General features: G+C 43.4%; 1 protein-coding gene across 2 annotated transcripts in view; it reads right to left on the bottom strand.

The window, feature by feature from the left end:
• The window catches only part of ammecr1 (AMMECR nuclear protein 1), a 110,104-nt gene that overhangs the window by 28,438 nt on the left and 59,053 nt on the right, over positions 1 to 22,613 (bottom strand). For both annotated transcript variants that reach the window (XM_033030809.1, XM_033030810.1), the window contains 3 exons: positions 7,685 to 7,799; positions 531 to 621; positions 183 to 279 (listed from right to left, as the gene is read on the bottom strand). In XM_033030809.1, coding sequence (XP_032886700.1) covers positions 183 to 279; positions 531 to 621; positions 7,685 to 7,799 — 303 coding nt within the window. The remainder of the gene's footprint in view (positions 1 to 182; positions 280 to 530; positions 622 to 7,684; positions 7,800 to 22,613) is intronic.

Raw genomic sequence — 22,613 nt, 5'->3', positions numbered from 1 at the left:
TGCTTCAGACCATTCCTCAAGACTGAAGAAGAGCCCCACCCAAAAAATATCACCTATCCATTCCCTCCACAGATGCTGCTCAAACCACTGAGTTACTCCAGCTTTTTTTGCTTTGCTCAAGATTCCAGCATCTGCAGTAACAAAAAAATGGTGTGTCCGCGTGTCTAAAGCTATATATCTACCTGGTCAGTTTAATGGTCTTCCTGAAATCATTAGAGATGGGAGCTTTGTAGCCACCCTTTCGTAACAAGGAATCTATGGTTTGAATGTGGTCCCAACCTGCAATAAAGTACAAAGATAGCATAGAGTAAACCAGGCTAAATTGCTAACACCTTAAATGCATGTTTTAAAATTTTAAACAGGCTAAGGAGCATCAGGCCACAGGTTGCAACCCAATCACATTCTTAAAATAAGTATATTGAGTACAATAGTTTGGTTAAATGCAGAAAAGCAGCTACTAAGGAATATTATTTTTAAACTTGGGAAAGGGGGAAATCTGTGTTAGAGTGTACATAAAGTGCAACATTGACCTTGCTCCTTCGCAACCTCCGGCAGGTATGTGGCCGTGCGTTTTGATCCTTTTTCATTGATGAATTCTATTCTAATGCCATGTACACCCACCTGGAAGAAATCGGCAGCTTTATTAGAATATGAGGAAGGTAAAAATTAAACCGAGGCTTTAGTACTTAATCTCCCCCCAATGGTACTGTTTATTTTATCTCGCGTGACTATATAGCTTCTTCGCTCATTAAAATGCCAACCAAAGAGCAATCAGTATACCAACGATAGAGACTCAGGAATTAAATAAAGGCAAGGCCAATCCTGATAGAGAAAATACAATAACAATTTGAAGAAATATCCTAAAGAGTGAGAGAAAAAGCAGGGAATTGGAAATGGGGCAGAAGGCATAGTAACAGAGCCCTGGAATAATTTAATACGAGGAACATTTTTACTACAAACATGAACTGAAACGCAAAAGGGCCTGCCCCACTTACGCGACCTTTACAGGCGACTGCCGGCACCCGTCATAGGTCGGCAAAATGTTCAACATGTTGAAAATTCAGCGGCGATCAGAAAGCCGCTACGACTCTTTAGAGACCTCTCACGACCATAGGAGACCTCTCACGACCATACAGGCTGTATTGTCGTGAGAGGTCACTCGCGACATGTCGCCAGGGGTTGCCTGTATGGGTCGTGAGAGGTCTCCTATGGTCGTGAGAGGTCTCCAAAGAGTCGTAGCGTCTTTCTGGTCGCCGCTGAATTTTCAACACGTTGAACATTTCGGCGACCTATGACAGGTGCCGGCAGCCGCCTGTAAAGGTCGCGTAAGTGGGACAGGCCCTTTAGGTGAAGGAATGGAGATGGAGATGGAAATGGAAATGGAAATGGAAAGAGCAACAATCTTCACTTAGCAACTAAATAGCAACACCCATTATCATCTGCTTACGATTAATGAAAATTTAAGGATAATTCATTTGCAACCTATAAGCAGTTAAAGATTACAGAAACTACAATGTAGGCTTCCAGTGCTGGATACCACTGGGGGGAGCTCATCAACAAAAACTGGCATCTTTATTACAAGATTTTTTTTTAATGTTTCAAAATAGGGAAACATCCTGTCATCAGAATTTATAATTGCTAAAACATGTTAGAGAAATTATACCAGGGAAGACCACTATGCACGTCTTGAATCCAGGCGTCTAAAAAACAAAGCTTAATTCATTTTTGCTTATAATTCACTTGAACCTCAAAGGGACTTGATAAAAATTGAATTAGCTTTTTATTCACATTCATCAAAATCATTTTATCTGTAAGTTGATGTTGCATGCATGCAGAATGTGATTGGACTAAAGCTGATTGTTATTTTATTCCAAATTTTAAAAAGTCCCAATAACAGATGCAGGTTTAAATCGAAGGCAGACATAAAATGCTGGAGTAACTGGGACATACAGCATCTGGAGAGAAGGAACGGGTGACGTTTCTGTAAGAGACCCTTCTTCAGACTCTTTACGTAGTGCTATTTATGTAGCACTTTGAACGCAATAAAGTATTTCAATTCTTTAAATAGAGTGGATGAAAGGTGAAATTAAAACAGGAATTTCAGGGATGCTCAGCAGATTAGGAATTATCTCCTGAGTGAAACACAGAAGATAAAGCATTGTGGTTTGTGACCATTTTGAAAAAGAGAAGTTGGGCCACAACGGCAGCAAGATTAAAGGTTTAATTAGTGAGAGTCTCTAGGCACAGGAGCATAAAAAGCCAAAATTGGAGGCGGTGGAATCAGAGAGACAATCCCTACACTTCAGAGACATTTTGACAGGCACTTACAGCATAGAATAGAAAAATATGGATCTAATGCAGGCAAATACGATTAGTGTGTGCATGGGCAATAAGGTCAGCATGAACACAGTGGGACGAAGGGCCATTTCCGTGCTGTAAAAATCTGTGATTAATATACTGACGACATGGTGGGATAGGAGGGAGAAGTAAAAATGCAAGGGACCACAACTCATGGATGGACACTGCGTTGAGACCTGGGTGGAGGACGACAATAAGTTGTACAGAGTGAAAGAGTGGATAAGAGTAGATAGAAACGTATAAAATTATAAAAGGACAGAACAGGCTAGATGCAGGAAAAATGTTCCCAATGTTGGGGGAGTCAACTGAGATTTTTCACCCAGAGAGTTGTGAATTTGTGGAAATCCCTGCCACAGAAGGCAGCAGAGGCCAAATCACTGGATGGATTTAAGAGAGTTAGATAGAGCTCTAGGGGCTAGCGGAATCAAGGGATATAGGGAGAAGGCAGGCACGGGTTACTGATTGTGGATGATCAGCCATGATCACAATGAATGGCGGTGCTGGCTCGAAGGGCCAAATGGCCTCCTCTTGCCCCTATTTTCTATGTTCTATAAGGTTTTAAAGTCATTGGAGGGTTGGTTTGGTGTGGGACAGGGGCAGAAGTCTGCAACAAGTTGGTGTTATTCCTCTTGTACTGTATGCCTCATTTTAACAGAATATGGCTTGCCTTTATGATAGCTATCTGCAAAGGCATTTAAATTAAATCATATATTTACATCTTCTACCTGCTTCCAGCTGTTTTCCCAATGAATGCAGCAGGTTCATCTTGTTTTTTTTTGTTCATATAGGTAACTACACGATTCTCTGTATTGAATCGGTACGATGGGTACCATCAAATGTCCTAAGTCACACCACTAAATTTGTTTAACCTGATAGAATGGTCCTTGCATTTGACACCAATTTAGCTGTTGTCCACTATTCATCAACATCAAAAACATTTATCATTTTTTTCTTCAGCACTAATCAAAGATTACTAATCCCTTTCAGTGTCCAAATCTTGTCCAGCCAGGAGCATTGTGATAAAGCAAGGGTTGAGCAATTAGTTTTGGGTCTTGGCTCAAGTACTGCTTATTTGTCACAAACTTCCACCCCTTGTCCAGCCGTGGCCTTCTTTCAACCTTGATCTGAGCTTTTAATATGAGGACAACTTAAATCCCTGTTTCCACTAGAACATCTTAACACATCTAATTTAATCTCGACATCCTATCATTTCCCAATTCATTTCTAATCTCAGAGTCCAATTTGAAGTCAGATTATTTTTTTGTATAGCACCGATTTCATTTTACACACTGGTTTAATCACCTACCTTGATCAGTTCTTTCCCATTGTTCATCAAATTCTGATCAAAGATCTTGAATACAAATATCACTATTTTTATCCAGTCCCATTTTCTTTCCAATCCAACATAAAGCTTTAGATTACCTTTTCTAACATTTCCTTTCATTATATTTTTTGTTAATCTACAATCAGAGTCATACAGCGTGGAAACAGGCCCTTCGGGCCAACTTCCCACACCGACCAACATGCCCCTTCACACTAGTCCCACCTGCCTGCGTTTGGCCCATGTCTCTCTAAGCCTGTCCCATTGAGAGCAATCCAACTCTTATTTACAGCAGAGGACAACATCTCAAGGTGTTGCGCAGTAGTTGGCAGCGGGGTTTGATAAACAAATATTGAGCCAGATGAGGTTAGATGAGGGAAAAACAATGGTTAAACTAGGCTAAAAGGAATTCTTCAGAAGAGGGAACAGAGAAATTAAAATTGTGGGGAAGAATTCCTGTGTTTAGATCCATGCCAGATGAAGGCGTGACAACCAATAACAGCTATTAAATTCAACAATAATGAATAGGAGAAAATTAGAGCAACTTAAATATCTAGAATGGTTCCGAGGAGATTACAAAGATGTAAATTACCAAACACAGAGGAACTGGATGAATAGAACAGCCATGATTGAATGGCGGAGTTGTCTTGATGGGCCAAATTGTCCAATTCTGCTCCTGCGACTTATGAACAGGATTTGTTGCAAGTTAGGACCTAACCAGAATTTGGGATGATTGTAAGTTCAAGTAAAGCAGAACAAAGAACCAGGAATGTATCAAAATCGTCATCTCAAGATAATAGGCCAAATCACACTGGCTGTGGTCAGCAGTTCAGGAGGAAATGCCAATATTCAACGGCTCACAGCTATGTACTGAACTTCTGTGGAACCAATTATCCTGGGACATGGTGACTGAGTGACTGCTGCAGGTTTTGATCACTCCTTTCCCATTGCCGGACATCACATGGTGTAGGATCAGATTCTCTGTTCATTTTTATAATCATTCTTTGCTTTGAGATGAGGAAAATATGGAAATCCAAAAAGAATATGTTTAGTTTAGTTTTTTGGGGGGATTAATTTAGAGATACAGCGTGAAAAACAGGCTCTTCGGCCCACCGGGTCTGTGCCGACCTGCAATCTCCACACATTAACACTATCCTACACACAATGGGGACAATTTTTACATTTACCCAAGCCAACTTACCTACAACCCTGTACATCTCTGGAGTCTTTTAAACTTTTTGGATATTTTTAATAGGGTTTTTTTCCTTAAATTTGCAAACTTAATGCTGCAAAATTCAAGATATGTGATCTGTTAATATATCTTAATTGCTTTGGCAGGAGGCGAAGCTCCAATACCAAGACAGGGTCCTGTCAGTACAGGGCCATAAGGGATGAGTAGAATTAGGCCATTCAGCCCATCAAGTCTACCCGCCATTCAATTATCGCTGATCTATCTCTCCCTCCTAAACCCATTCTCCTGCCTTCTCCCCATAACCTCTGACACCCGTACTAATCAAGTTGGGCCAGTTGGGCAGCACGGTGGCGCAGCGGTAGAGTTGCTGCCTTACAGCGCCAGACACCTGGGTTCGATCCTGATTACGGTGCTTGTCTGTACGGAGTTTGTACGGTTCTCCATGTGACCACGGGGGAATTCTCCTGGCCCTTTGGTTTCCTCCCACACTACAAAGACATGCAGGTTTGTCGATTAGTTGGCCCATAATGTGTAGGATACAGGGGATCGTTGGTTGGCGTAGATTCAGTGGGCCGTAGGGCCTGTTTCCACACTGTATATCTAAACTAAAACTAAGTACACTACCCAAGGCCTTGTTGTTGCTGAGACTATGCTGGACATTAGTTAGTGGCAGCTCAGCTCAATTTCTGCTCTACACCCACCCAGCTCATGCAAGTGCAGGCTGGCAAGGACTCGGGCCAAGTCCAGCTCCATTGGATGGGAGCTTCAGTGGCAGATAAACTGAAGATAGACCACTTCACTGATGTCAGTATAAAACTGAGTACTTGTTCAGTTGATCTCCTTGGAATCAAATGTTACAGCGTTGAAGATGATTTAGTTGAGTTTTGAACAGATGCAATGAAAAAAATAATGTGTGGGGAACAATTTAAAATAGGGATAAAACACAATCTTGTTAAATTCGACTGTGAGCAAATATGTCAAACAAGCAATCTGACGTTGTAGCGACAGCAACTGGGTCAAGAGGAGAAATTGAGAGGGGGAGCACAAACAAGGATGCTGGTTTACACAAATGGACACAGTGCTGGAGTAATTCAGCGGGTCAGGCAGCATCTCTGGAGAACATGAATTGGTGATGTTTCACATCGGGACCCTTTGAGGAGTCGGGGGTTTGGAGATGAGGAGGAAATTCTTTAGTCAGAGGGTGGAGAATCTGTGGAATTCAGTGCCACTGATGGCTGTGGAGGCCAAGTCGATGGATATTTTTAAGGCCGATAGATTCTTGATTAGTACGGGTGTCAGGGATTATGGGGAGAGGGCAGGAGGATGGGGTTTGGAGGGAGGGATAGATCAGCCATTATTGAATGGCAGAGTAGACGATGGACTGAATGGCCAAATTCTGCTCCTATCCTTTACAAACTTATGAGGGGGAGCTGGGTGGTGGCATCAACATGTGAAAAACGACACCATATTTTGGACAGTAATGCCAATGAACAGTAAATAGCTGCTCAAAAAAAGGTGTTCTCCAAGAATCTAGTGCTAGCCAAGGTACTGAGCTGGCATAGAAGTCATTGCTGGCAATGACCTTGGCTACAACTGGACAGATAAAAAAAAAAGCAAGCCAGGCATCACCTGGAACAAGACGTGTTTACGTAGGGCTGTGGGTCAATGATAAAAACACATTGAGAAGGTTCAGGAGAAATAGATTACCTGTGTTACAATCACATATGATGGTCATTAGTGACTTTGATCAGAGCCATCACAGTACTGTGGCAGGGTTGTATATCTGAACGGAGTGTTCAAAGGAGAATTCCTAGCTATGGTGGGTACAAATTTAACAGGTTACAACACATTTCAGGACTTTTGGATGTGGTAATTTTCAAGGAAGGTGGCAAACCTTTTGAGAGGTATGACAGCAGTTTGAACATTTTCCTACATTCAAGCCACTGAATAGAATCAAATTTATTTTTGTATTTGCAGTCGGCCGATCATCATCACTTTAGCCACAATTTGCTCCCTCACCAATTGTTATTAATTTTAGTAATAAATCTGAATAAATCTAAAGTGAAAGCAGTGGGAAATTCTCCACTACACCCCCCCCCACCCCAATCTGGATCAAGGGCGGTGCTGGCTCGAAGGGCTGAATGGCCTCCTCCTGCACCTATTTTCTATTTTTATTTCAAAACCAAGATAGGATAAATTATTAAAAATATACACTCTATGCTGTGATAAATAATTATTGGGTAAAGAATTAAGAGACATGGAGAAAAGAATTATCTTAAGATGGAGGACATTTCAATATGATCAATAAAAAGTTAGAACGTGGGGTGCAAGCTGGCTTTCTCCTGTATCCTTACTTTGGCATACCTTTCAACAGTGTGACTTTGGCAGCCCAAAATGCAAGGCCAAGATTGCAAAAGAGATGAATTGAGAGCAGTGCACTGCAATAAAGCTCGGCAAAATCTACTGCAGTCTGGAGTATGCAGTAAGTGCTCACCAGACAAAAGATCTTTGGACGAAATACTGTGTACTGGACAGAAGGACAAATGACATGTTAAAACACTCAAAATTAAACACCCACCGTACAAGACCAGGCCCCTATCTCACCACCCCCCCACCCCACTCTGCCCAGGTGGGCTACAGTGGCTTCAAATTATTTGCCAAAATCCCCCAATTTTTCCATTATACTGGTTGAGTGAACCAATTATTGAAATTGCTGCCACAACCTCAGGAGAATGCAATTCTACATTAATTTTCAGACGGCAAATTATAAAAGAGTCAGATTTTTGCAAGAAATGTTCAATAAAATTACTTGCCTCCCAATCTAAGTAATCCCCAACATCTTCAAAATTGGTAAGAAGAGACACGGAGCAAAAAAGTCGCGGTAACTCTTCCCTCGTCATTGGGGGAAAGCGACTGTCTTTAAGGGCACTGCAAGAGAAAAAATAAGAGTACTCTTTGAAACCATTACAAATTCATGCGCAGGTCCACCACCGATTTTCCTGCACCATTGGTTCCAGAGCCTTTTCTGATGATCCTTTTTGCTGGTCCAACAGAGGTCACGGCCTTGGAGGGCCAAGATAGCGGAGTCAGGGGAAATGGGGAGAAGGCAGGAACGGGGTACTGATCAGCCATAATCACATTGAATGACGGTGCTGGCTCGAAGGGCCGAATGGCCTACTCCTGCACCTATTGTCTATTGCCTTTACCGGCCCGCAAAGTCGGCAGCGGAAGTCAGCTATGGGAACGGATCTGCCGACTCGGAGTTCCGAGGCCGGGCCGGAGTTCCAGAGCCCCGGCCGCAGGGGGCAAATCCAACCAGCCTATTGGCACGAAAATCCCGATGAGGTCTAGATCGGCCACCTCACCCAGCCTAGGCGCTACATTTCCTGTGGAGACTTCCTGTGAGGGGGGATTTTGTCCAGATTAAAATGGAGGGAGCCCGACCATCAGTTGCTGGAAAAATCGGTGGTGGACCTGTATAGATTACGTTAAAGTCGGTTGCATAACAAGACAAGTCAGCCAGTATAGTCAACTAGACCCTTCAAGTTTACCAATAACCTCCGCTTTAGCAACACACACCCACACACACACACTAAATTAGAAGGCAGCCACCTAGCTCATCAACTCTATGCAAGTTTCTCCGACCTCTTCTTATCAAACAGAACTACCCCCAATTCTCACATTTGTCTTCATAAGTAAAATTCTTCATTCATGGAATAATTGTAATAATTATATTCTGTATTTTTGTCTAGGACATTTATATCCTTCCAAAACCAGAATTACCAGAATAACCAGTAACCAGAATTAGATGCAATAATCTAGTTTGGAATCATTGATAGAACACGGACACAGGCCCTTCAGGCCCCACCGACCATCTTTCACACCAGTCATAAAAGTCAAGTGTTTAATTGTCATATGTCCCGAAATGCATAACAGGTTTGTAAACACAGTAAATATATAATTTAATAAACAAAAATAATCAATAAATAAACAAGAATTCTATGTTATCCCACTTTTCCATCCACTCTCTACATACTAGGGGGAATTTTGCAATGTGGGGGGAAAGTGGAGCACCTGGAAGAAATCCACATGGTCACTGGGAGAACGTGTAAACTCCACACGGTCAGCACCTGAAGTCGCATTTAAATCCGGGTCTCTGGCGCTGTGAGGCAGCAACTCTATTAGGTTGGCCATTGTGCTGCCTTAAGGGCCTGTCCCACTTACGATATTTTGTTCGGCGACTTGCCGGCACCCGTCATAGTCGTAGCAGGTCGTTGAAAATGTTGAAAATCCAGCGGCGACCAGAAACAGGTAAGACTCTTTGGGCCACTACTCACGACCACACAGGCGTCACCCCGCGACATGTATGGTCGTGCGTAGTGGCCCAAAGAGTCGTACCTTTTTCTGGCCGCCGCTGGATTTTCAACATTTTCAACATTTTCGGCGACCTGCTGCTACCCGATGACGGGTGTCGGCAAGTCGCTGAAAAAAAATTGCGTAAGTGGGACAAGGCCCTTAAGTTATGATACAACCAAGGCTTTATAAAGATTTAAGAATCTTACTACTTTGGAATTATGCCGCTGATTATGTTCGCCCTGCCAAAATGTATCACTTAGACGCTGCACATTTCATGTGCCAAAAGACTGTCAGTCCAGATTGTGTCAGCTGGAAGTCTATTGTTATCATTCTCATCGCTTAAACTTCCAATCTTTGCCAAAATAGAATACATCGCCCAATAAAAATCAATTAAATGTATAATATGCACATTAGATTGCTATCATGATGTTTACTGCAATCTGCAAAATATCTGAAATGCAATGTGTGGTAGTTATGGAATGCATAGTGGAGCGTTAAGCTGGTTGCTGAGATCGCAGTCACGTGACAACGTGTTTGTGCAATTCATGGTGGGGTTTTATTGAAATACACCAAGGTAATTTATTGTAACGGATAGAATATTGCTAAGGCAGCTATACTCATATTCTTCTCTGCAAAATAACACACCTGAGGGACCAATTTGTAAAATTGCTTTTGTAGAGGTGATGAGGAATGCATAGCCATCTGACTTGATTTCTGTTCTGGCGAGGGTGTTGGATAGCCATTTAAGTATATTTAAATTAATCGGGGTATCTTGGTTGGCATGGGCAAGTTGGGCCGAAGGTCCTGTTTCCATGTTCTATGACTCCAAGTAGCTCTGGCCAAGTTTCATACAGGAGAGTCACAATGTATGAATAATAGACAAAGTGCCAGATTAACTGAGCGGGTCAGGCAGCATCTTTAGAGAAAAAGGATGGACGACGTTTCAGGTTGGGACACTTCTTCAGAGATGCTGCCTGACCCACTGAGTTACTCCAGCACTTTGTGTCCATCTTTAGTATAAAAACCAGCATCTGCAGTTCTTTGTTTCTACATTCTATTAATACCAGGGTATTAATACCAGGATAAAATCAATGATTTGACAGAAACAGCAAGGCTAAGAAAATATTTAACAAAGGTCACGGAACAGTTTAATAAAAAGAAATCAATTTACGACTTTTGTTAGAATTTTAAGTCCATAGTTCTGACTGTCAGAACAGTAATTTAATGTGTTTCAAGACACTGGAATTAGGATAATGATGGCAATTGCATCTTCTCTATGATGTTAAGATTAGGTCAGTAGACTTCACATCTTAGCTTGCCCCTCTCCCTGAAGGTATTGTTGCAGATGGAACGGAGGGGACTTGTTTCACAGCTCTTCAAAAAGCCTTTCGCGGCTGCATGGTAATCTTAAAGTTTCGCAGAAAATTCCTTTTTATTAAGTGTCTAAAAGCACACAGATTACATTATTTTATCAGTGGACAGGAGAGTGACTAATACACATTCCAGTTACTAATTTAGGTGGGGTTTTTTTTAAAGTTTAGTTTTAAGAGATACAGCGCGGAAACAGGCCCTTCCGGCCCATCAAGTCCGCACTGACCAGCAATTCCCGCACATTAATACTATCCTACACACACTAGGGACAATTTACACTTATACCAGGCCAATTAACCTACAAACCTGTACGTCTTTGGAGTGTGGGAGGAAACCAAAGATCTCAACAAAAAAAAACACGCGGTCACAGGGAGAACGTACAAACTCTGTACAGACAGCACCGTTAGTTGGGATTGAACCTGGTACTTCGGCGCTGTAAGGCAGCAACTCTACCGCTGCGCCATCATGCCGCCCATTCTATTTTGCCTTTTGTCTTTTGAACTCCAAGTAATATTTTTGCCTAGAATGTGTACAAATTCAGTGCCATGTCAAACAAATCTCTTAAAAATTCTGATATTCAGTTGAACCCTAAATCCAAACAGATCATAAATAGTTTAAAGATTAGGATTGAAATTGATTTTCTAAAGCAGCACAATTGTTGAGTTAACCTCAGAGCAACAGTTCAAATGAAATAGACTCATGATCACCAATCAAAATGATCCTCTCATATTCAATATCGAAAATGCAGTCTTTAAAACACACAGATCATAGAATTTTGACGATCAAGTTGCTTTCCTGGCCTTTCACCACAATAGCCACTTTATTCCAGGTTTTGGTATCATTGCTAATTAGTAAGGATCTACTCCATCTCCCTTTTAACAATTATCCTTTGGAATGACAAGCCACAAACAGAATAGCAATCCCAATTTACTGCCCAAAACCTTCTTCCTCAAACCGCTAAAATACTTTGAAGTAATTTGGGGTGGTCACGGTGGCGCAGCGGTAGAGTTGCTGCCTTACAGCGAATGCAGCGCCGGAGCCCCGGGTTCGATCTTGACTACGGGTGCTGTCTGTACTGAGTTTGTACGTTCTCCCCGTGACCTGCGCGTGTTTTCTCCGAGATCTTCGGTTTACTCCCACACTCCAAAGACGTACAGGTTTGTAGGTTAATTGGCTTGGTAAATGTAAAAATTGTCCATAGCGGGAGTAGGATAGTGTTAATGTGCAGGGATCGCTGGTCGGCGCAGATCCGGTGGGCCGAAGGGCCCGTTTCCACGCTGTATCTTTAAAACTAAAAAAAAAAACAAATAAAAATCTAGAAATATTCTGCCAAACTTCCATAAAAGTATTGCCCAATGCCCCTTTTGTCAGGTTGCACAATAAGGAGCTCATTTGTAAGTCATGAAAGTCAGCACCTTCAAACCCTTCAAGACCCGCTACATCCCTCCCACTTACAACATTTCATGCCTACATGTGTGGCATCCATTTGGGATACAGCAGAATTAACAGAATTGGGAGGGGAAAGTTCTTTGTTCCCAAGAGTTTCCACTTATTTGGAGCCAAGGAGAGGGTGTGGAAGAGTTATCCAGGATGCTGCTTGAAATAGGAGGATATCAGTTGGACAAACTTGTTTTCTTTAGAGTGCCGGAGGCAGAGGGAGGACCTAAGATGTTGATAAAAATTATGATGCAGAGATAGGCTAGACATCAGAATCTGTATGATATCACTCAAGGAGGCCAGGCACAGGTTCCAAGTCAGAATAATCCAAAGATAGACAAAATGCTGGAGTAAATCAGACGGTCTAGCAGCATCTCTGGAGAAAATGGATGGGTGATGTTTTGGATCCCAGCCCGAAAATAAGATGCTTTCCAAGACGCTGCCTGACCCGCTGAGTTATTCCAGCATTTTGAGTCTAGCCTTGGTATAAACTAGCATGCTGCCCTTTTTAATTAAAATCACCCAAACTAATTTCGCCACTCAATACATGTGGAAGCACTTTGGAACCACTCAAAAACATTTTTTTGTTCATTTAATTTCATCTTCACAGCATAATGAGAACATTATGCATACAGCAGCTGGTCCAGAGTGGTACTGATTAAATTTAATTATCTGAATTATACTCATTTTGTACAACCAGTGTAATAACTAATAGACAATGTTTACAGTTGAACACATGTGGAATTTTACAGAACAAAAGCTAGGAGGACAGTTTTTAACTGAGCTTCAATCTGATTAAATTTTTACTGCCACAGACAATAAAATATTCAAGAGAGGGAAGTAAAAAACAAACTGACAATTGGCTCAAATGTATTCCCAGGTTTTCACTCAATGCGTGGATCCAGAGCAACATCTGTGATCTGTAAAAGATGTGTCATTCCCTTCCATTCTCCCTAACTTATTTTTCCCCAAACGATACTTTTTGTCACTCTTTAAATTTCTTGGCTATGTGACACACTATCACCCATAACTAGCAGTGGCATTTAAAAGTAGATCATCCTCTACTCACAGCATTTAACTTGAAAAGAGTTGCACTTCTGTGTTTGAAATCCACCGAGGAAATGCCTGATCCGCCGAAAACAGCTCCTAAGAAGGGCGCAAAGAAAGCTTTGTCGAAATCTGCAGGCAAAGGGGGCAAGAAGCGCAAGAGGTCTAGGAAGGAGAGTTACGCCATCTACATCTACAAAGCGATGAAGCAGGTTCACCAGGATACCGGCTTCTCCTCCAAGGCCATGGGCATCATGAACTCGTTCGTGAACAATAATTTTGAGCGTTTCGTGGGCGAGGCTTCCCGCCTGGCGCATTAAAACAAGCGGGCGACCATCAGCTCCCGAGAGATTCAGACCGCCGTGTGCCTGCTTCTTCCCGGGGAGCTGGCCAAGCACGCCGTGTTGGAAGGGACAAAGGCGATGACCAAGTACACCAGTTCCAAATAAAGATCCACACATTGTTGAAAAAACACGAAATTAAGATGTTATATTCCACCACAGTTGAAATTATTTGCATTATAAAATTACACCAATTCTACAGTATGCAAGCATGTCAGGGGAATGTAGAAACAAGGAACTGCAGATGTTGGTTTATACCAAAGATAGACACAAAGTGCTGGAGTAACTCAGCGGGTCAGGCAGCATCTCGAGAGAAAAAGGATGTGTGACGTTTCATCCTGATCCGAAACGTCACGTACTCCCTTTTCACCAGAGATGCTGCCTGACCCGCCGAGTTACTCCAGCACTTTGTGTCTTCTTTTGTAACATGCAGAAATCGAGGTGCATTTATAATTGATGGAATATCAGAAATTACAATGGACAAGATTATTGTGCATCGATGTTTTGATACCTCGAAAACAAATTTAATTTGCACGAAGCAAGCAAAATGTGCACAATAGGCAGTTTACTTAAAATAAAGACACTGCAGATTTTCACCAAGTATTGCTTTTAAAACGCAATCTTACTTTTTGAACTGTGGAAGAAGCTTCACTTTAAAATTCATACTCAGCTTTGTGCGGGCCAGCACAAAATATTAACAGAACTTCAGAATGAAATTTGAACTATAAATGGTGCCGTGCAAAATGGTAACAGGAGACTCGTTATCATCAAGCTCTCTCTCAAAAGAAACAGCAACCGATGACTATTCCTTTCTCCAAACGCTTCAAGCCAAAAAGCAGGCACAGAGCCCAACTCCAAGCTATGAGCAGGCTACTCAACAAATACTAAAATGAAAAAAACATTCTCTATTTACTCACAGAACTATGATGCATATACTTCAACTTCAGCAGATTAACCCAATACCCTTCACCACTTCATTCCAAATTTATGAAAAAGGATCAAACCAACAAAGCCAACAGGCTGCAAAAGTGATCAAATTCCAAGTTCAGAACATACTTTTACAAATGACTACAGATTCTTCAGGAACCTTCAAGCCAATTAAACTACAAACCCACACGTCTTTGAGATGTGGAAGGAAACCGGATCACCTGGAGAAAACCCATGCTGGTCACGGGGAGAACATAGAAAATAGGTGCAGGAGTAGGCAATTTGGCCCTTCAATGGCTGTAGAATTGGTGCAATATGATCAAAATCAGTACCTTGTTCTGGCTTTTTCCCCATATCCCTTGATTCCCTTTGCCCTGAGAGCTAAATCTAACTCTTTCTTGAAAACACCCAGTGAATTGGCCTCCACTGCATTCTGTGGCAGAGAATTCCACGTACAAACTCCACACAAACAGCACCCGAGGTTGGGATCTAACCTGGGTCTCTGGTGTTGGGAAGCAGCAGCTGCAGCAGATGCACCACTGTACTGCCCTAAACGTTGTCACTAATAAGCCGGTTCAATCTTAACATTCATACATCCATCAGACATTTTAGGAGCGAGATCGGTCACAGACTTTAAAAAGCAGGAAAATGTGAGGAAAATATTAATTTTACAACACCAATTGATTTTGTAATTACACACGTTATCAAGACTTTTCATATTCTCATTCATCTATCTTCTCCTTGTGTTTCTCCTCATTGTAGTTGTGAAGGTTTAGGATTTAATGCTGGCTCCACGTTTAGGATAAGAGTGAAATACAAAATTACTAATGAAGTTCCAGGAAGGAGCACGCACACACACACAATTATAAATAGCAATCGTTTTCAAGTGCTGCTTTCCATCTTTAGTTTAGTTCAAAGATGCTGCTCAGAAACAGGCCCTTCGACCCACTGAGTCCGTACCAACCAACGATCCCCGCACATCAATACTATCCTACACACACGAGGGATAATTTACAATTATACCAAGCCAATTAGCCGACAAACTTGTACGTCTTTGGAGTGTGGGTGGATACCGGAGATCCCGGAGCAAACCCACGCAGGTGATGGTACAAACTCTGTACAGACAGCACCTGTAGTCAGGATCGAACATGGGTTTCTGTCATTACAAGGCAGCAATTCTACCGCTGTGCCACCTTGCTGCCCTGTAGAAACACTGCTGAGCAAGTCAGCTTATCTATCAGCCGTGGCATTGAATGCAATATTTTCCTCCTCAACATACAATCCAATACGGTTTTATTCGTCACATTGCACATAAAGTGCAAGTGAATGGTCTATAATGTGCCACTTTTGGATGCAGAGTCACTCCGCAAACTTCAGATAGAGGAAGGGAATACAGTTAAAGCATGTCGGGTGAAAGCAAGGAGGAGAGTTATGAGGAAAAACTCTCTGGTATCTGGTATCATCACTGGTACTGTGGTGTTTGGATTACCTTTCCCTCAGACCACAGTACGTGCGCCTACAGAACAGTGTCTCGGGCACCATCTTGAGCAGCACAGGGGCTCCACAAGGAACTGTGCTGGCTCCGTTCCTGTTTACCATCTACACAGCGGATCTCCAATATAACACCAACAGCTGCTTTTTGCAGAAGTTTTCGGATGACACAGCTGTTGTCGGCCTCATTAAAGGGGGCAATGAGGAGGAGTATAGAGACATAATAAGTAACTTTGTGGAGTGGAGTGCACACAATAACCTCTATCTTAACACCAAAAAAACCAAGGAGATAGTTGTGGACTTCAGGAGGGGGAGGAGGAGGACTCAAGCAACACCAATCACCATTAAGGGCACTGAGGTGGAGGTGGTCACTAACCACAGGTACCTTGGGGTGCAGCTTGACAGTGAGCTGAACTGGAAGTGTCATATGGAGGCGGTGTACAGGAAGGGACAAAGCCGACTGTATTTTTTAAGGAGGCTGAGGTCATTTAACATCTGCCAACCCCTACTGTGCAGTGTCTACCATTCAGTGGTGGCCAGTGCTCTGTTTTTTGCTGTGGCCTGTTGGGGAGATGGCGCCCGCATAGCGGACAAAAACAGACTGGACAAGCTAATCAGGAAGGCCGGCTCAGTGGTCGGGGCTGAGCAACGAACGGTCCAGCAGGTGGCAGAGGCCAGAACGCTGAACAAACTGGGTTCAATAATGACCAACCCCACTCACCCACTCCATGCCCTGAAGGTGATCAAGAGCAGCATCTTCAGTCAGAGACTGATTGCAGCAATGTGCAAAACTGAGAGACATAGGAAGTCCTGTTTACCAGCTGCAATAAGGTTATATAATGCGCATAAATAACTGCACTTTTTTTTAATTAATTGTATTTTAACTTGTATTTTAACTTGTATTTTAACTTGTTAAGTATGGAAGCCATTTGAGGAAATGTGTAGTGTTATGTCTGTCTTGAAGCTGTCGTGGCACTGTAATTTCCTGTAAAGGATTATTAAAGGTATAATCAATCAATCAATCAATACTTTCCACTGTTTTCTCCAAGTATAGTTTACTCCACATTGTTTCATGCTCATTATAATCACAGAATGAATTAACTGCAAAGGTCAAGACAAATGATTTTGGACACAATTGAATTACTTTCAATATTCCAGCACAGTACATGAGCCAAAGCTCAGTTAGATATTGGCTGCTAGTCAATTATCCAAATGTAAATACATTATATAGACACAAAATGCTGGAGTAACTCAGCGGGACAGGCAGCATCTCTGGAGAGAAGGAATGGGTGATGTTTCGGGACTTCAGACTGAAGAAAGGTCTCGACCCGAAACGTCACCCATTCCTTCTCTACAGATACTGCCTGTCCCGCTGAGTTGCTCCAGCATTTTGCGTCTACCTTCGGTTTAAACCAACATCAGGCAGCAGCAGATGTGGCTTGAAAGTAGATGGGGGGGGGGGGGGGGGGGGGGGTGGTGTCAGCCGCCAGGCCTGGTGAGGGCCCAGCCTGGCAGTGAAGGTCGGTACGTCTGTCCGCCACGACCGAATTCCATTACATAAAGAGGTCCATAATACCGGCACGGTGGTGCAGCGGTAGAGTTGCTGCCTTACAGAGCCGGAGATCCAGGTTCGATCCTGAGTACTGTCTGTGCGGAGTTTGTCCGTTCTCCCCGTGACCTGCTCGGGTTTTCGCCGAGATCTTCGGTTTCCTCCCACACTCCAAAGACGTACAGGTATGTAGGTTAATTGGCTTGGTGTATGTTTAAAAATTGGTGTGTGTGCATGTGCGCGTGAATGTGTGTGTGGAGTAGCGTTAATGTGCAGAGTCCCTGGTCAGCGCGGACCCGGTGGGCCGATGTGCCTGTTTCTGCGCAGTATCTCTAAACTAAAAAAAACTAAACTAAACTATATTTTACTGTATTTAGCATTAGTTGCTATTCATTGCCAAAGGCCCTGTCCCACACACGCGATTTTTTTCGGCGACTTGCCGGCATCCGTCATGGTCGCAACAGGTTGTCGAAAACATGTTGAAAATCCAGCGGCGACCAGAAAAAGGTACGACTCTTTGGGCGACTACTCGCGACCATACAGGCTTCACCCTGCGACATGCCGCTGGATTTTCAACGTGTTGAAAATGTTCGACAAACTGCTGTGACTATGGCGGGTGCCGGCAAGTCACCAAAAAGAAAATTGCGTAAGTGGGAAGGCCCTTAAAGCACACCCAATAGGAAAACAAAATGGTAACTAGAACCTATCTTTAAAAGTGCAAAATACTTTAGTCATTATGGTGGAAAATGTTTTTTTAATGACTCAAGTGACTTGCTTGACAGCCCTCCAAACAGTTGGCTCTCTTCAGAAATTAAAAATAGTAATTCAATTTTACAAAAAGCACATGTTAAGTGGGAACACATGAATAAAACATTTAGTATACATCTCAAATGTACAAGCTGAAGATATTTTCTGCAATTAGTTGGATCAAAATGAAAGTCAAGTTGAAATTTGACTGAAAACCTACTTAATGATCAGACTGCTGAACCACATCAATATTTTTCAGCTAAAGGTCCACGATATGCTGCATTGAAAAATGATTTATTACGCTAGAATTAAGCCCACGGTTTAAACAACAGAGGCAAAGCAAAACAAGTGCTTATTGGTGCACAAGAATCAGGTGCAGAGCCTGTTCATATTGCAAGTAGAGAACAAATAAAGGGCTTAGGGTTTTCATTTTCTGTAAATCCTATCAATAACACATGAATCACAGTATAATTTCAATTAGGTTCAACCTTTATAAAAGTTTTCCATTACATCCAATTCAAAGGTTACCAACATGTGAGGAAATATTATACAATAAAATTGCTCAAATGATAAGTTCTTAAGGAACTTATGTTAAGTTGCAAGAGAAGGACTTGGATACATAGGCCACAAATTAATAAAGAACACACACACACACACACACACAAAGGAGAACAGATGGCTTGTTATAACATGGAGATGTTGATGTAAATACGCATAGCTTTATTTGCTTTGAAGGGGCTATAACTGTCAGAGTTTGTATTTGGTTTAGGTTGGTGTTTAGAATGGAGGTTGTTAATGGGATCTTTCTCCAGGACAAGGGCACCATTCTTCTTCCTTTGTGACACATCTCTGAGCTCGGCTGTGCCATGAAGGGGATTTATGGTAGTCTATATTGGGTTGTAGGCACCAAGGGTAGATACTAGTCTGTGAGATGGTTTGTGCTGTTTAAATGTATTTATGTTGAGATAAGAGATAAGGCATGGGTGATGGTTGTGTGACCTTTGCAAAATGGTTTCTTATGGTTATAGAAAACTGATTAAAAACTCTGTTTTGATAATCTTTAATTTGTTGTGTGGAATGCTTTTAGTGAAGAGGCCTTACATTCCTTTCCTCCAGAGATGAGCAAAGGGGAGGTTAATACAGAATGAAATTAGACCCGAGCTTGGGAAGAAGCAATCAAGTGTGACAATTAGGGGCCTTTATCTGCTTGGAGTTGGGAATTGTGTGATTAGAAATAACTTAAGTCTTTACCATTTTGTAAGAATGGGGCAAAACTCATATTTAATCTTTGTAATCCATAAGTAACTGTATTTTAACTATGTAGTTGTAAGGAAATTAATCGTGAAGTGTATTGTGTTTAATTACGATTGTAAGTTTAAAGACTTTGTTTAAATCTGAAGTTTTAAAAATAACTTTATTTTCCAAAAGTGAAAATATGTTTTGTGTATGTGTTGTGTAATTGCTGTATGATGTGTATATTCTGAGAAGTGTTCTGTGAGAATTAGTTTTATATCTGTGGTTTTACTTTATTGAAATAAAATGATTTTGAACAGAGGTTGAAGAAACCACAGAGGGGTAGAAGGTTGTAAAGGGGCCGGAAAAGGGAAAATCATGTGACTATACATATTGTCAATCAATGGAAAGGATTTATTTGATTGGTTGATGCAATTAAGTTAAATGTATGGTAAACCATAATGATTGGTTAATAGTTTGCTACTCCTTTTGTACCATCCTTGTCTATTACCTATATAATGTGTTACATTTATACCAAAGTCAGTACAGGTGCACAACCTTTTATCCGAAAGCCTTGGGACCAGACACTTTTCGTAATTCAGAATTTGTCGGTCTTCGGAATGGAAATTTTTTAGCGTAGATTTTAATGGCTGGCTCAGTGGTAGAGTGCTCGGCTCATATCCGCAAGGTCGCGAGTTTGCGCCTTGATCCTGGCAGTTACTCGATCGCGAGTTTGAGTCTTCAATGTCGTTTTTTCTTGCAGAATAAATGTTTGTATGAAATGCAGTGTAGGAGAGGTGTACCGACTGTGTGGGCAGAACTTTGGAAGTGATTGCCCACCAGTCTAAAAAGCCGCTGTGTCTCCCTGACCCTGGGATAGCAGGGGGCGATCAAACAGCACAATACCCCCCTCCCCCTCCAACTCCAGAGGAATCCGCTCCCCGATGGGCCGCTACGGCGACAAGTGGCAGTTTGCCCACAGCCCGAGCTGCGCCCCCTCATCCGCCACCCCAAGAACAAGACGTACCTTGCACACCATCAGCTTCTGCCCCTACGTGTTCCTCTGGAGTTGGAGCGGGGCTGGGCTGGGCTGCTGCTGGCTGTGGGTCTCTGGGATCTCCGTGCTTGCTGGGGGTCGGTGGGCGGCGGTGGGAGCTGTGGACCTACGGACCTACCTCCATGGAGCTAGCCAGCTTCGGAGCGTGGAAAGCTGCGGGGGCGAGCTGCTGCGACCCGACTCCGGTGGATGGTGACACCGGGAGCTCGCGGTGGGAGACTGCTTCGCGGGGCACCGGCAGCGGCGACTTCTCCTGCCCGAATTACGGGGTTCAGAGTGACCTGGAGGGGGGCCTTACAACGCCCGGCACGGCTGTAAATTGCCGCGGACTTGCTAGCGCCCGCCGAGGGCTTTGACCTCGACTTCGGGAGAGGAATGGAGAGCAGGGGAGAGACAAGTCTTTGCTGCATAAACCAAATTTCGTTTGAATCTCATGTGAGGTTCAATGACAAATAAAAGGTATTGTTATTATTGTATTGGTGTCCCGTTGGTCCTGACGTCTCCGGCCACCCCCCTGGACTGGAGCTGAGACTGGGACTGGGAACTGTACCGCCTTTGCCCCCTCCCTCTGCAACTGCAAACAACCCCACTCTCCTGCAAGGGCGGTACAGTTCCCGGAGGATGGCAGGTGGCCGGAGACGTCAGGACCAACAGGAACCCGCTCCCCGATGGGCCCCTACGACGCCCCGAGCTGCGCCCCGTCATCCGCAACCCAGGTTCCTCTGTAGTTGGAGCGGGGCTGGGCTGGGCTGCTGTTGGCTGTGGGTCTCTGGGATCTCCGTGCTTGCGGTGGGCCTGGGGGTCGGTGTCCCGTTGGTCCTGACGTCTCCGGTGCACGGTCCTGCTGCAATCGCCGACTTGAAGACAGTGCAAAGCCCCCGTGCCGGTGCAATGGGCGGGGAGCTGGAGAGGGGAGGGAAGGGGTCACACACATGGCCGGGAAGCAGAGGGGTGTAGGTGGGGTGAAACTGAAGGGAGCGACAATCTGCACTGTGTATCGTGAGTCTACCGTGGGAACTTTTTAACTCAGCGGGCTGGCAGCAGCATATTGTCAATTATTAACCCTCCCGCGCAATATACCCTCACCTTCTCTTTTATGAATGGGGATTTAGTTCCCCTTTCTTCGACGACCGACCGGAGGTTCCGCTGTCACCTCTGCGGGCCACCCTCGGTGAACGTTTTCAAGGACCTTTTTCAAGGACCGAAAAAATGTCCGCTATTCGGAGGTTTTCGTTATTTGGATCTTCGGATAAAAGGTTGTGCACCTGTAGTTCTTTCGACCTGCTCCAGAGTTTCTAACTGTGTTGGAAGGTTTTAAGAATTATCCAGCGCTGTCAGAATAAAGAGTTGATTTTAGCAGCAATGGTTTGAATCAAGTTTTCTTGAATAGGGCGGACAAAGGAACTCAGTTTAACACATGCGCCTTGTTCTTCATAGTGTTTTCAAACCGGAACTGGAAATGCTCACTTTTATAGCTGTTCGTTATAAATCGAGTCAGCATGACACGACAAATATCAAAACCAGCATTAACAATGGACCAGTGAAAACTGCTTTGGTGTGATCACCAACGGTGATGAAACAATATACAGAGCAGAGGTGTAGAACCTGGCGGACTGGTGTGCACGTAACAACTTGTCACTAAACACCTCCAAGATCAAGGAGCTGATTATTGACTTCAGCAGGTCACATAATGGAGAATACGCCCCAATCTCCATCTACGGGGACAGTGTGGAGAGAGTGTCCAGCTTTAAGATTCTGGGCACTCACATTTCAGAGGACCACACATGGTCCACCAACACCGCTGCGCTGGTCAAGAAGGCACAGCAACATCTGTTCTTCCTGAGAACATTAAAAAAGACTGGTCTGCCCCAACAGCTGCTGACAACGTTCTACCGCTGCACCACAGAGAGCATATTAACGTATGGTATCTCTGTGTGGTGGCGGAGAGGAGAGCTCTTCAGTGCATCGTCCACAGAGCGCAGAAGATTATTGGGACACAGCTACCAGACTTGGAGGGCATCTACCACACACGGTGCCTCGGGAAGGCCGTCAGCATCCATAAAGACTCCTTACACCCTTGTAATGGACTGTTCGAACTACTTCCCTCCGGTAGACGTTACAAGGCCTTCTACGCCCAAACCTCCAGACTCAGGAACAGCTTCATTCCCAGAGCTATAGCGGCTCTG

The sequence above is a fragment of the Amblyraja radiata genome, chromosome 12 (assembly GCF_010909765.2).
Source record: "Amblyraja radiata isolate CabotCenter1 chromosome 12, sAmbRad1.1.pri, whole genome shotgun sequence".
NCBI lineage: Eukaryota > Metazoa > Chordata > Chondrichthyes > Rajiformes > Rajidae > Amblyraja > Amblyraja radiata.
The sequence above is the reverse complement of the archived record's forward strand: the minus strand, read 5'-3'. Positions and strand labels throughout refer to the sequence as shown.